The sequence below is a fragment of the Mustela lutreola genome, chromosome 9 (genome assembly GCF_030435805.1).
Source record: "Mustela lutreola isolate mMusLut2 chromosome 9, mMusLut2.pri, whole genome shotgun sequence".
In the NCBI taxonomy this organism is placed as follows: domain Eukaryota; kingdom Metazoa; phylum Chordata; class Mammalia; order Carnivora; family Mustelidae; genus Mustela; species Mustela lutreola.
This window is the reverse complement of record NC_081298.1, coordinates 109,072,765-109,087,738: the sequence shown is the minus strand read 5'-3', so window position 1 is coordinate 109,087,738 and position 14,974 is coordinate 109,072,765. Positions and strand designations below refer to the sequence as shown.

At 43.4% G+C, this 14,974-nt stretch overlaps 1 protein-coding gene across 1 annotated transcript in view; it reads left to right on the top strand.

The window, feature by feature from the left end:
- The window catches only part of MERTK (MER proto-oncogene, tyrosine kinase), a 113,157-nt gene that overhangs the window by 79,994 nt on the left and 18,189 nt on the right, over nt 1–14,974 (top strand). Inside the window, exons 9-14 of the mRNA XM_059188380.1 lie at nt 3,119–3,272; nt 5,393–5,546; nt 8,238–8,323; nt 9,662–9,757; nt 10,499–10,579; nt 14,316–14,408. Coding sequence (XP_059044363.1) covers nt 3,119–3,272; nt 5,393–5,546; nt 8,238–8,323; nt 9,662–9,757; nt 10,499–10,579; nt 14,316–14,408 — 664 coding nt within the window. The remainder of the gene's footprint in view (nt 1–3,118; nt 3,273–5,392; nt 5,547–8,237; nt 8,324–9,661; nt 9,758–10,498; nt 10,580–14,315; nt 14,409–14,974) is intronic.

Genomic DNA, 14,974 nt, shown 5'->3' with positions numbered 1-14,974 from the left:
TGTGAGATTAAGAGTCACTTATGGTTTGTCTCCCTCCTAATCCCATCTTGTTTCATTTATTCTCCTACCCCCTTAACACCCCATATTGCATTGCCACTTCCTCATATCAGGGAGATCATATGATAGTTGTCTTTCTCCGATTGACTTATTTCGCTAAACATGATACCCTCTAGTTCCATCCACGTCATTGCAAATGGCAAGATTTCATTTCTTTTGATGGCTGCATAGTATTCCATTGTATATAAATACCACATCTTATTTATCCATTCATCTTTTGATGGATATCTAGGTTCTTTCCATAGTTTGGCTATTGTAGACGTTGCTGCTATAAACATTCGGGTGCACGTGCCCCTTTGGATCTACATTTGTATGTTTAGGGTAAATACCCAGTAGTGCAATTGCTGGGTCATAGGGTAGTTCTATTTTCAACATTTTGAGGAACCTCCATGCTGTTTTCCAGAGTGGGTGCACCAGCTTGCATTCCCACCAACAGTGTAGGAGGGTTCCCCTTTCTTTGCATCCTCACCAGCATCTGTCATTTCCTGACTTGTTAATTTTAGCCATTCTGACTGGTGTGAGGTGATATCTCATTGTGGTTTTGATTTGTATTTCCCTGATGCCGAGTGATGTGGAGCACTTTTTCATGTATCTGTTGGCCATCTGGATGTCTTCTTTGCAGAAATGTCTGTTCATGTCTTCTGCCCATTTCTTGATTGGATTATTTATTCTTTGGGTGTTGAGTTTGATAAGCTCTTTATAGATTTTGGATACTAGCATTTTATCTGATATGTTGTTTGCAAATATCTTCTCCCATTCTGTCAGTTGTCTTTTGGTTTTGTTAACTATTTCCTTTGCTGTGCAAAAGCTTTTGATCTTGATAAAATTCTGGGGATTTAATTCTTTCACGGTTATGCATGCCCCCTAATTTTGAGAATTAAGATTCTCAAAATTCTCACAAATACATATATTTGACTCCTTAGACATGGAAAAGCATGAAGCTGGAAGCAGGCCTGATGGCCCTCATTGGACATGACATTTTTTGCACTTTCAGGAATGTTAGGGAGTAAATTGTGAAGTAGACATGTTATTTCTCAGCTACCAGATGGACTCACTACAGGACTCCGTCACTATGGGTCTGGACTTTAGAGTTGCTCTATTTGATGATCTCCATCCCCCAATTAAATAGAGAATGCCAACAAACTCATAAGCAAAACTGAGTTTGCCATAAATAAAATACTGTTTCTTTTTTTTTTTTTTTTAAGATTTTATTTATTTATTTTACAGAGAGAGATCACAAGTAGGCAGAGAGGCAGGCAGAGAGAGAGAGAGGAGGAAGCAGGCTCCTGCTGAGCAGAGAGCCCTATGCAGGACTCGATCCCAGGACCCTGAGATCATGACCTGAGCCGAAGGCAGCGGCTTAACCCACTGAGCCACCCAGGCGCCCCAATACTGTTTCTTTTTAAAAAAAAAAAAAAGATTCTGCTTGATTATACCAAAAAAATTGTTAATTTATTATTTTGTTTACTTAATTAATAAAAAGAAATCAATGACAAATCTCCTTGGCACCCAGTCTTGGGGGTAGGGGTGGTAGAAAAAACAAAAATATCTTAAAGCTCTATTTTCCCCTTTCATCCCTTGTCTGAGGGTATTTCTGAGTCCTGAGGGACACTGCTTGTTTAGATGTAGAAAGTCTCTGGGTGGCTGACCCAGTTACCCCCTTGGTCGCCAGTGTTGGGACTGCCCTCTCCCTAAGAGCTAAGCCGTCCCCATCTGGCATCAGTCAGAGTGATTAGCATGAGGGACACCTGGATGGCTCAGTGGGTTGGAGCCTCTGCCTTCGGCTCAGGTCATGATCCCAGGGTCCTGGGATCAAACCCCGAGTCAGGCTCTCTGCTCAGCGGTGAGCCTGCTTCCGCCTCTCTCTGTGCCTGCCTCTCTGCCTACTTGTGATCTCTGTCTGTCAAGTAAATAAATAAATCTTTAAAAAAAAAAAAAAAAAAAAAAGATCTCAGGGTCCTGGAATCAAGCCCCAAAGCATCGGGCTCTCTGCTCAGCAGGGAGTCTGCTTCCCCGTCTCTCTCTGCCTGCCTCTCTGCCTACTTGTGATATCTCTCTCTCTCTCTCTCTCTCTCTGTCAAATAAATAAATAAATAAATAAAAATCTTTAAAAGGAAAAAAAAAGTGATTAGCGTGAGACAGGGTGACTAGGGAATAAAGCTGCCACCCCAACCAGGCCTCTGCTCTCTGTGATCCATGGTATCTGTACCCCACCCACGTGGTGTGACCTTTCTCTCGGTCTCTCTGTGAAATCAGAGAAGTCTCCCAAAATGCAGAGATTAAAGACCAGTTCCTGGGGCCTCATTTCAGCCTTTACCAGCCCAGTCCCCAACATAAAATTAGTTCCTTACGCCAGAGGACAGCATCGTCGAGGTTTGGAAACAAAGGGGGTAGTGTCACAGAGGCACTGAGGTCCGGTTATTTTTTTTTCCCCCCAAAATCATTTTACCTATGTTTTCATGGCACATGTTGCATGGCAGTGGTTATAAAATAAAATAAGTAAAAGTGAAACTAGATTTTTGGAAAATTGAGAAAATTGTGCATATATTACACTGGAGTGGGGGGGGAAGCAAACAGTGCCTGTGGCCTCCTCAATGTAGATTTTAGCCAGAACACTTATAATTGTAAGGAACAGGAGCCCATTCAGGCTGGCTCAAGGGACGCTGGCAGGAGGTCAGTGTCAAGGTACAGTGTGGCTCTTGGGCGTTAGGCTGTGGTGGTTCTGAGGGCAGGGGTCTCGAGGAGGCATCCGGCTGCCTCTGCTACATGCTCCTCCCGTCCAGAGGCTTCTTTGCTGACCATCCTAAGTGCCATGCCCTCACAGCCTTAGCTGACCCAGACAGGCCCCGAGCCCTGAGGTTGCTGCTAGCCCTTTCTGGGTCCTTGCCCACCTTTTGGTTCCGTCAGTGTGGCCTGAATGAGGAAGGGAAACGGTGGAAACACGGCCACTGCGCTCCGGGATGCGGGTGGACGACTTCCCCGAGAGGAACTGCGGGCAAGCTGGCGACATGCCCCTGGCGCCTCAGTATTTTATCCCCCTTCCTTCCTTTTCTGTCCCCAGAAAGAGCTGTCTGAAGAAGTTGGCTGGAATGGCAGTCGTGCTGAGATTTCTGTTCAAGTCCACAACGCCATGTGCACAGTGAGGATTGCCGCTGTCACCAGCGGGGGCGTCGGGCCTTTCAGTGACCCAGTGAAAATATTCATCCCTGCACACGGTGAGAGCCAGGTTCCTTGCCGGCTGATAGCCTCTGTCAGCCCTGGCGATGCACAGATGGCGAGAGTGACCTGTGGGATGGGCCTCTGGTTTAAGGATGAAACACAAAGATGGAAGGAAATGTTGTCAATGATAAAAATCGTTTTATCGTATAAAGATAGGCTAACACACTTCACAGAGTGCTGCTACCTGTGAGTCCTCCCTCTACCATTACTGCTGATGGTAGTATGAAGTCACGAAGGAGACGAGTCCTTTTGGAATACCAAATTTGACTTGCCCTGTTGAGTTTAGTTTCAGTGATGTCGTTGGACAGGCAGTGTGGCCAGTCCTTAGCTCTCTATAATGGGTACTGTTTGTTTATGGGCTAGTGTCCATTTTCTGCGTTATTTAAGCAGTCGGGTTATTACTCATCCAAGCCTTGCTGACGTGATCGGTACAGAACACGAAGCGTTGCCTTCGGAAGCTGTCCTTACACGGCATGGGGCTCACCAAGCTGAATGCTCAGCCTGTGTGCCATCTTTTGCATGTTGTTGGAGTAACCTTGGGAAGCTGCCCCTGTGAGGACCCGTGTGGCCCCAGACGTTTCCATTAGACCAGGGGAGCCCCCTTTGTTCTGACTCTCACTACTCTGGGTCACTTGATATTAAACTGCTATCGTAAGCTCATGATATTAAACTGCTATCGTGCTCACTCATGCGCGGGCATCTCTTTCAATATGATTTTTGCATTTACAAATTGGGTCTTTGTACCCGCAGCAGACAGAACTTGGGCGTGGACGACTGAATTCTTGAATGTGTGTTGTGTTGACCCTCAAACATGCTGAAAGGGAGCCATATTACAGTTTCTGCAGCCCATGGGCTCTATATCCAGGGAACATTACTAACTGGTGATGACAAGCAAAGTGTGTTTCCCTGGTAGAAATTAAGAGACATGAGATTCTGATTCTAAGGGCATAGGTTAAAAAAAAATCAGAGTTTAAGAGGACAGAGCTCTCATCTTCATACATGGGAAACACTCCAACGTCTTATAAAGCTGTGCCCTTCCGACAGTCCTTGCTTTGCACAGTTCCAACATGCATGCATTTCAGCTACCACAGTTGGGTTAAATCACACTGGTTCCCCAATGACATGGTCTGAACTTGAGTTACCATCATGTAGTCTCTGTAATTGCACGAAGCCTGCACTTTGCCACCAGCTGTCCCGTCCACAAACCCCTACGTAAGTAACAGATGCACATCATGATTGTGACCAGTCTTGTCACTTGTCTCAAAGTTTCTCAGTGGTTGCAGACTGTACTCCCATGATTCAAATCACACGCATCTAGGAAGACACTTGATACTTGATAAAAATAAGTCCTTGAAAGAGGGTGTTGGTGAACAAAGATAAAGGGCGGCAAAGAAAGAAAGGGTATCGGGGCAAAGTGAACTTGGAATTGAATGCGGAGCGTGGAAGACACAGCTGGCTGTGGGAATGCAGACACGGCTGCCATGTGACTGACTAGCTCTGTGTACAGGTAATACAGCGAAGGTGACTTTATCACATGAGCCGAGTGGCCGCCCCCAAAAGAGGAAGATGGCCCCAAGGAAGTTATGCAAGCCACAGTCTTCACATAAAGGAACGCTCAGAGATAGTTCACAGCTTTGAAAGCATTGAGGGTAAAATGGGGGGAATTAATCCAAACCCAGAAGGGAGTATGAAAATTCTTCAGGGCGCAGAAAATATACTCTTGCCATATCTTAGTTATGGGACCAGAAGAAGAGAGATACTATTCAAACTACTCATGATAAGCTTTTCTACAAAGAAATGTAGTTTGAATTCTCAACATTTCTGGTGTTTTAAATTAAAGTAGACCAGATAAATAAGGGTTTTACCATTGTTTCCAATTCCTTATACATTCAAAACTGACATGGAGAGAGTCCCCCTTTAATTATTAAGATCACGGTGCGTGGTCTCCTCTCTCACCATCAGAGTGAGGACTGCCCACGTATGCCGACCACGGAATATGCAAGGACTAAGTTCTAGAGGTTTTGACTATCTTCTTTCCCTTTTACGAGCCGGTGTTTCTTACATATTTTGGATCCCAATGGGATGTTTTCAATGGATCCTATTGATTTTTTACTAGGTTGGATAGATTCTGCTCCCTCATCAACCCCAGCACCTGGCAACACAGATCCTGTGCTCATCATCCTCGGTTGCTTTTGCGGATTTGTTTTTATCGGGTCAGTTTTATATATTTCTCTGATCATCAGAAAAAGAATCCAGGAGACAAAGTTTGGGTAAGTCTCCCCAGTTTAAAATGTTTTGCTCCATGGTATCATATGCTTGTTCTGCCAACGGATAATGCTTCTCCTGCTGGCTCAGCTCCTCACCCCTGTACTCAGCTGGGGGTCCTGTCTTATGTACATCCTGGGGGCAGGCAGCTTCCATGCTTAGGCTGGAGGCAGCCAGCAATGGAAGCCAGACTTGAAAGAGGCTCATTTACGGAGAAGAGCATCACTAGGCCTTCAGTACTCAAACTTGATTGCTGTAAAATGAGGATTTTTGTTAGAAGTCTTAAAAATAATCCTAGTTATTTTTTTAAAAACAAATGAAATGTGTGTATAGACAAAAACATCAGATGGAAATTCACCAGAGCATTAGCTATTCTGGATGGTGTAAGTGTAGATGATTCTGTGTTTTCCTTTTTTGCTGTATTTTATGCATTTTCTGTAATGATCAGTGATTTTTTCTAAGAGAGAAGAATTTGACATTTTCACATTCAAGTGTAAAAGAGGCTCTTATTCTAATTTTCTATATATCTGACTTTTAGAACAGTAGTTAAGTATCAACAGAGATGGGCAGGCATGTTAAGGCAACCTATGAGAAGAAGGCTAGGTGTGCAGATTTGTTTCTGACTGTTTTCTACTTCAGTCCCTCTGTAATGAGTTTGGATTTCCATGAAATCCCGTTTATCACTCATAGAGCAGAGGAAGTATTCTGTAAGAGGCAGGTTGTTGACAGCCTGGAATGGGACAGAGGGAGGGAGGGTGAGTGACTGTTTTGAAGGGAGCTGAGCAACCTTTGTTCATTGCTGCATCGTAACAGTCCTTCTAGAACATTCCACTCCAAAACTTTCAATTGGCATAGAGAGGGGGCTTGAGACTAGAAACTCAACTGCCCTTTATTTGTATCCATCCTAGTCAGGATACTATCCTTCAGTACTTATTAATTCTGTCCCTATAATTATTATATCTTAGTATGTAAATTCTAAGAATTACTATTTAAAAAAAATTTTTTTAATTTTATTTGCGAGAAAAAGAGAGCACAAGCCAGATGGGAGGGGCATAGGAAGAGAGAGAAGCAGACTCCCCACTGAGCAGGGCTTGATCCCAGGACCCTGAGGCCATGAGTTGAGCCCAAAGGTAGACGGTTAACTGACTAAGCCATCCAGGCCCCACTAATAATGACTATTGTATTTTTTTCAAAGATTTTATTTATTTATTTAACAGAGAGAGATCACAAGTAGGCAGAGAGGCAGGCAGAGAGAGAGGGAAGCAGGCTTCCTGCTGAGCAGAGAGCCCAATGTGGGACTTGATCCCAGGACCCTGAGAGCATGACCTGAGCCAAAGGCAGAGGCTTAACCCACTGAGCCACCCAGGTAGCCCAAGAATGACTATTTTAAAGAAATGAAAAACTCTGATCTAAATCCTGAACATGTAGTTGACTGATGTGCATCCCAGAGTCTAGGTGTTATTTGTGAGCTCATTGTGAAACAGATGCAGAGAACCTCTGCAGAAGTTTTAAGAGTAGCTCAGTAATATGTGAAGGCCTTGTAGGTGAGAACCTGGGCTTTTCAAGAATGAACAAAAACAGGCACTGCTCCTGCCCTCATGGGTGCTCACAGCTGATGGAGAATCAAGCAGTAATCACACAAGTAAATATAAAATGACAACTGTGTTAAATCATATAAAGGGATATGTAAGAGTGTATAATGGGAGAATTTGACTGCATTAAGAAAGTCAGAAAAGACCTCCCTGCAGAGGTGATCCCTGAACTAAAATATGAAGAAAGAACAGGAGTTATTAGGTGAAAGACAAAGGGAAGGGTTGTTACAACCAGAAACAGCAGCACATGCAAAAGCCCTATGGTGACAAGGAGCCTGGCATAGAGAGAGGAAGGCACTGCCCTAGAAGACAAGATGCTTGTGTTCTAACATTAATTCTGTCACTTAAATGAGACATGGTTATTTTTCTTTCTTTCCTTACTATATTCTTTGGAAATAAGTCAACATGCATAGCTCACGCTTACCAGGATGAGGAGTTACACTTCCTCCACCTCTAAAGGGCAGAGTAGGGGCGCCTGGGTGGCTCAGTGGGTTGAGCCGCTGCCTTCGGCTCAGGTCATGATCTCAGGGTCCTGGGATCGAGTCCCGCATCGGGCTCTCTACTCAGCAGGAAGCCTGTTTCCTCCTCTCTCTCTCTCTGCCTGCCTCTCTGTCTACTTGTGATTTCTCTCTGTCAAATTAATAAATAAAATCTTTAAAAAAATTAAAAAAATAAAAAAATAAAAAAATAAAGGGCAGAGTATCTCCGTAAAATATTTGGAATTCTTCTGCAGAGGTTTGTCTCTACACCTCATTTATGTATTCAGTCACAAACATACCAGCATGGACTTGGGGTGTTCATTTTATACTTTGAATTATAATCCAATACTACTTTATGTTGTTGCTCAGACAGTTACAGCTTGGGCCATTGGGAGCTCCTCAATTGTTCTGTGTTGTTGATGGTACTTGGACAGAGTTGTTTTGATTTTGCTAAACAGACCTGAAATAGAGCTATGGGAAGAAACCTCTTTCTTCCAGTGGGAAATGTCTTTGTCATAGAGGCATTTTGAACAGGCAGTGGCTTGATGACATCCTTGTCAAACGAGCCTCTGTCCCGGGAGCCCATTTCTTACAGTATGGGATGTCTTCATTTCTGTTCACCCAGGAACGCCTTTGCAGAGGAAGATTCAGAATTAGTGGTCAGTTATATAGCAAAGAAATCCTTCTGTCGGCGAGCCATCGAACTCACCTGTAAGTTAACATTCATTTCCCTTTTCTGGCAAAAGTTAAAGTAGTTGAGAGCAAAGAAAGAACAATGAATACATCAGTAGATCTCTAACAAAGGAGTCGAAGAATGGATATTTTTAACATGCAAAAAGTCTTCAGAAACCAGAAACCGGCAGTAGCTAGTCAGACGTCGTCGCCATGTGCGCCACTGTTGGCCAGTTTACTGGAACTTTCGAGTGGGCCCTGTGGTAAAGTGGCCGGGTTTAAAGACTCCTAACACCACAAACAGGAACTCACTACAGTGATTGGAGAAGATGTGGTCAGAGGTCAGGGCTTTAAAGAAAACAGCAAAGCAATTGACATGATATCTAAGCTTATTTCTCACTTTTCTGTGGCAACCCACTCAGAGAAGAATTTGCCAACATACTTCATAACAATTATGGTTTGAGTTTTGCTGCATCGCAGTGGAGCCTTCTAGTTTGAAGAGTGAGAATAAATGGACAGCTGCGTTCTTGAATAATTAAGAAACAGTGTAGAAAGTAGGTGCAAATATTATCAAATTCGAGCTTCTGGATGCTTGCCAAAAGCAAAAACAGTAAAACAAATATATAAGTAGGATAGAAAAGGGGGCTCTGAAACAGGAACTTGTTCAAGGAAGAATATTTTTAATTTTTATTTTATTTATTTTATTTTTTTACTTTTCTTAACTATGGCACAAACTGAGTCATTTGCCAATGTTATTGAATTGTTTAATTCATCTTATTAGTAACAACTATTGTCAGTGCTGCATTTTGATACCTTATTGTAGAAGATCTTATTCTCCACTTTCCCGCAAGTACTCAGTTTAGTACTTTATAATGAGATTCCATATCCCATAGGTAGAAGGGTAGCTTGTTCTCTCAGTGTTACTTATGGCTGCTGGGCCTCTTTCCCTGGCATTGGATGGGGGAGGTAAGCCGATGGCTCTTTTGAATGCTGTAGTTAGGGATAAAATAGCAAATACTCCACTAGAAAAGTACCTACTATCTTCCTTTCTCCTTTAAATCAAGGGCACCCCCCCCCCAGTACCCTCACGAATCTGATTTCTGGCTGCTGATACTGCATGGTGGGAAGAGAAACATGATTCTGATTTTTATAATCCTTCAGAATTAATCTTGCCCTGAAGAATTCATTTTCCTCACTTTAATCATAACAGAATTAAGGGTGATGCTTTATTATAGGCTTTTTGTGGGGAGAGCCATGCGTACCAAATGAAGGACATGTTTAACTCCTTCATAGGGCTGTATGTATCATTTTAATAATGTTCAAATGAAAGGGAATACACTGACAATTCTTAATACAGACTCTGTCCCTCCTCTATAGTGCATAGCTTGGGAGTCAGCGAGGAACTGCAAAATAAACTAGAAGATGTTGTGATTGACAGGAATCTGTTAATTCTGGGAAAAATCCTGGGCGAAGGTAAGCAGTTAATTTCTTTTTAAAATGTGAGGTAAGAGGATAAGCCATTTACAGTATTTTTATATATATATTTATTATGTAAAGCACCATTTTGTGACTTTAACTTATAATGCAGATAGTTCTATTTTATAATTTATTAAAATGAAAAAGTGAATAGTGGTTTTTGACACTCAGATTAGGCATATGAAAAGGACCTCTATGGTGCCTTGCACAGACAGTAGGGCCTTGAAAAATATTAATTCCCTTCCTTCATTGAAAAAGCGTGCAATTCATTGGTCAGTTTCCTCTTTACTCTAAATACCTCTGGTTCTTAAGTTTACTGTCTTGGACACTTTCCTAATTAGTTAAATAGGAACAAAAGTGAAAATACGTAGTTTGTCAAACTGATACTAGGATGAATGATCATGGTATTAAGAATTTCTACTTTATAAATGTCAGTAACGTTTTCTACGTTGTTCTCTAAGTGTATTGGATCAGTTATAATGCTTAATAAAATGACGGGCTGAGCTGAGCCTGAGCCAAGCAGGCTTGTGACAAGCAGGAGTCACAAGCAGCTTGTGACAAGCTTGTGCATGGCCTGTGTCCCTGGTTTGCGAGTGTGGGTGACCCCATCGGGCTCTGCCCGGCTGCCGCATATGGGTCACTCTCCGGTCACGTAAAAACAGCCCCGGGAGAACTGTAGCATTTCTGTGGTCCAGGAAGATTCTCCATAATCTGTATAGATGTCATCTTACTTCACAGGAGAGTTCGGGTCTGTGATGGAAGGAAATCTTAAGCAGCAAGATGGGACCTCTCTGAAAGTGGCTGTGAAGACCATGAAGTGTGAGTTACCGCTGATGAAACACCTTCCTGCCGGTGTGGGCAGTTGGGGCAGTAACCTGGTGTTCTGTAAGGCCAGTGAGGGGGTTCGTGTGTCATGCTCTCAGTCACTGATGGGTCCGGAGGCCATCCAGAACACTGTGTGGTCACAGAGGGAAAGTGACCGTCAGGAGCTCTTCATATCTTCATGGTATATACTTTATACTCAAAGAAATTATGTTTGTTACTTACACCACGCCTTCCTCTCTGTCCTGTTCTCTCTGTATCTCCCCCTTCCTCCCTTTCTCACCTAGTAGAGCGAAGGACTCCAAAATAAAGCATGGATTTCAGGGCACCTGGGTGGCTCAGTGGGTTAAAGCCTCTGCCTTCGGCTCAGGTCATGATCCCAGGGTCCTGGGATCAAGCCCTGCATTGGGCTCTCTACTCAGCAGGAAGTCTGCTTCCTCCTCTCTCTCTCTCTCTGCCTAATTGTGATCTCTGTCAAATAAATAAATAAAATCTTTAAATAAATAAATAAACAAATAAAATAAAGCATGGATTTCCAAGACAAAGCTGATCTGGTGGCAGCCTCTGACCCCAGGGGTTGGTCTGTTTGATCCAGCCAGCTCGGTGGGACCACTTCCTCACTTGAGGATGGTTGCACAGTCCTCAGGAAGTTGTGGGCTGCCTTGAAGGGACATTTCCCAGAGAGAGGATAGATATTTATGGGTCAAGGGTATATGAAGAGCAGTGATCCCAAGCTGGAACGTCCAAACAAGCCGGGACGAGAGCCTGCAGCCTGCAGAAAGGGCCCTGTAACTCGTCACAAAGAATCTGCTTTTATCCTACGAGTACCAGAACACCAGTAAGAATCCTAAGCAAATGAACAAAAGCAGATCACATTCTAGAAAGTTCACTTTGGTGGCAGTGTGGAGGAGAATGAATTACGGCATTGACAAAAGGAAAGACAGATGCTAGTTAGGGCGCTCCAGAATTTGTGCAGATGCCGATCTCGATAAGGAAACGAGGCTCAGAGACGTCGTGACTTGTCGAAGTCAGATGGCTTGAAGGGGAGAAGGTTGTGCTGGACGTTTTCATCACCGCACGTTGACCAGGCTGCAATGGCTGAATATGACCACATTTGCCCTCGTGCCCTTTCCCAAGAAGGGCATTTCTAGGGCCTGGGGAGGCAGGATTGTGTTTTATTCTTCAGGTGTCCAGCTGAGCACCCACAAAATAGACTGTGATTTTTGGGCATTTTGCCCACAGTTGTCCTCACGACTCAGATGGAGAGACACTATTTGGTGCTCCGTTTGTTAATGTCTTTAACACTACTTCCTCGTTCACCTCCTGTATCCATTCAATATTATTTTGGATCAAGGAGTAAAATCGGTTCCTTCCTAAAATTTAAATTCACTGTCTCCTGGGCCTTAAAACACAAATTGGATTATAAGCATGTAGCTTGACTTTTTAACCAGAACTGGAGGCTGAAGTTTTAATTTCAGGGACAAAAAGGAACGCTAATAACCAGTAAGTCACTGGACTAGTGCTTTCTGCTTTCCAAAACCTTTTATGTCTAGAATAGTGGCCAATACTTATGGAATAAGTGCCAAAGGATGTTGCAGTCATTCTTACCTTTCATCAGGAAGACAGGAAGAAGAAATCAGTACGACTCAGAAGTAGATTCAAGTGTTACCCTCTGAAAACCCAGACGCGTGAAGTTAGAGTGGTCCTTGGAGCTGAACCCAGCACAGGGCCAAGTCAGGGGGCTGAGCCACATTCAGCTCCGTTCCTGCCCCTTGCGTTTTTATTGGAACCTGATCCGTGTGAAGGCTCTCTCCGTTGTCCCCATTTACCAGTGGAAGGTGTAGGGGACCTTGTAAAAGGGGCTAGGCCTGGAACCTGTTTCCTCTGGCCTTGGCTATGCTCTTCTTTGACTGATTTGAATTACTTGCATAAGAATTGCATCTGTGCTAATTACCTGGCCTCTGCATCCCAGGCTCCCACGTTTGCCGGGAATGTTGGTCCCCTGGGGAGGAGTGGGATGGGTGGCGTTTGCAGGTGTACCCTATGCTTTCTGTTCCACCCACCTCATGGTTTTAGCAAAGGTAATAGGTGAGGGCAAAGGTAGCAGACATTTTGCAGATCTCTATAATTTTTTTTTTACTTTTCTTAAATTTGCCTTAATTTTAGGAGAAAAAGATTAATGTATACAAAGCCCATAGAATGTCCAGACCCTATGCTAGAGACACGCATGTATGATTTTAGTCTAGACTTAGTGTTATAGCAAATTCCCTAAGGCATGCCTGGCTTTATGTTTGTTTTTTCTTTGTTTTTCTCATTTCTTTGTTTTTAAAATACACATCACATAAAATGTACCATCCTAACCATTTTCTTTTTTAAAGATTTTATTTATTTAAGAGAGAGAGAGAGAGAGAGAGAACACCAGCAGGGGGATTGGGAAAGAGAGAAGCGGACTCCCTGTGAGCAGGGAGCCCAGTGCGGGGCTTGATCCCAGGACCCTGGGATCATGACCTGAACCAAAGGGAGCCGCCCAATGACTGAGCCACCCAGTCACCCCAATCCTAACCATTTTTAAGAGCGTAATTCAGTGGCATTGAGTTCATTCACACTGTTGTGCAACCATCCCCTCCCCCATCCACCTCCAAAATTTTTTCATCTTGCAAAACTGAAACTCCATAGGCATCAGACAACTTCCCATCTCCTCTGCCCCTACTTGCCCCGGGCTACCACCATCCGCCTTTCTGTCTCTATGAATTTGACCTCTCTAATTACCTCGTAAAAGTGGAATCACACAGTACTTACACTCTTGTGACTGACTTGTTTCACCTAACATAATATAGAATTCAAGATGTCTCTCTAGAGTTGGTTTAATCCCAAAATGGCGTGGCGTGGAAGTTAGGACAGCATATCCAGTTCCCAAGGCATGATTGAGCAATTAGCCTTGCAAGATAGAGAGAAGCGTGTATTCTGGCTTTCTTTACGGCAAAAATAATTGCAACAGATCAGTTGCATTTGACTTTCAGGGTTGTTGGCTTTTTTTTTTCTTTTAAGATTTTATTTATTTATTTGACAGAGAGATCACAAGCAGGCAGAGAGGCAGACAGAGAGAGAGCAGGAAGCAGGCTTCCTACCAAGCTGGGAGCCCAATGCAGGACTCAATCCCAGGACCCTGAGATCATGACCTGAGTTAAAGGCAGACGCTTAACCCAGCGAGCCACGCAGGCGTCCCCTGTTGGGTTTTTCTGTTTCGTTTTGTTTTTGTCTTAACAAATATACTTTAATTTTTAGAGCAGTTTTAGATTTCTAGAAAAATTGGGCAGAAAATACAGAGTTGCCATCTGCCCTTCTCCCTTCACAATCTTCCCTACAGTAACATCTTGCATCCCTGTGGTGCATTTTTTACAATTGAATATCCATAACCCATGTGATACATTAGTAACTGAGGTCCATAGGTTATATTAGCTTTCACCTTGTATCGAACATTCTGGGTTTTGACAAACACAGTGTCCTGTGTGCACCATCACAGTATCATGCAGAAGTTTCCCTGCCCTACAATCTCCTGTGTCCCTCTGTCTGTGCCTGCCCAGCCATCCATGCCTGACAACTGCTCATCTTTTATCGTTACTGTAGTTTTGCCTTTTCCTGATTTTGCTTTTATAGAACAAAATTGCCCTTACCTCCTTCCCCTTCACTGAGTAAATGATCGGTGTCTACCATTTTCCATCCTCTCTCCTAGTGGACAACTTTTCTCAGCGAGAGATTGAGGAGTTCCTCAGTGAGGCCGCGTGCATGAAAGACTTCAGCCACCCCAACGTCATCCGACTCCTAGGTACCTCAGAGAAATGTGGGACTTGGGGGGCAGCGGGGCTTGGCTAATCCACTCCATGCCAAAGGAAAAGTCTCTGGGGCAGATAAGTTTATACTTTGTATGACCACCACAGTAATTGACAACATTGAGTTTTTCACCCCAAAGGCTTCTTACAATTATATTTTCTGAGGCTGATGACAAAAATGGACTTGTGTGTCTTGGACACCCCAAGGGCTCAGGAACGTTTAGTGTCCACAGAGGTCTAGGTGACTGTGGGTGAAAACAGGGGCCCCCACTTTACTCCAAGGCAAGACAAAAGTTTATGTTAAACTATGTTATAATTTATATTGATTTAAAGTTATCCATGAATCAAATACCAGTAGGATAAAGCTGTCAAAGTAGACAAATTCCATCGATCAATCTTTGAGAAACAATTTATTAACGTATTTTCAAGTATGGTTTGCTGGGATCTAATACTGCCAGCGTCACGGGACACGATTTAATAGAATTTGGTTTTGTGGCCCTGTAGCTATCAAGACTTTGCTGTATCAGTGCTACAATCCCGAGACAGAACAGCGACCTAAAAA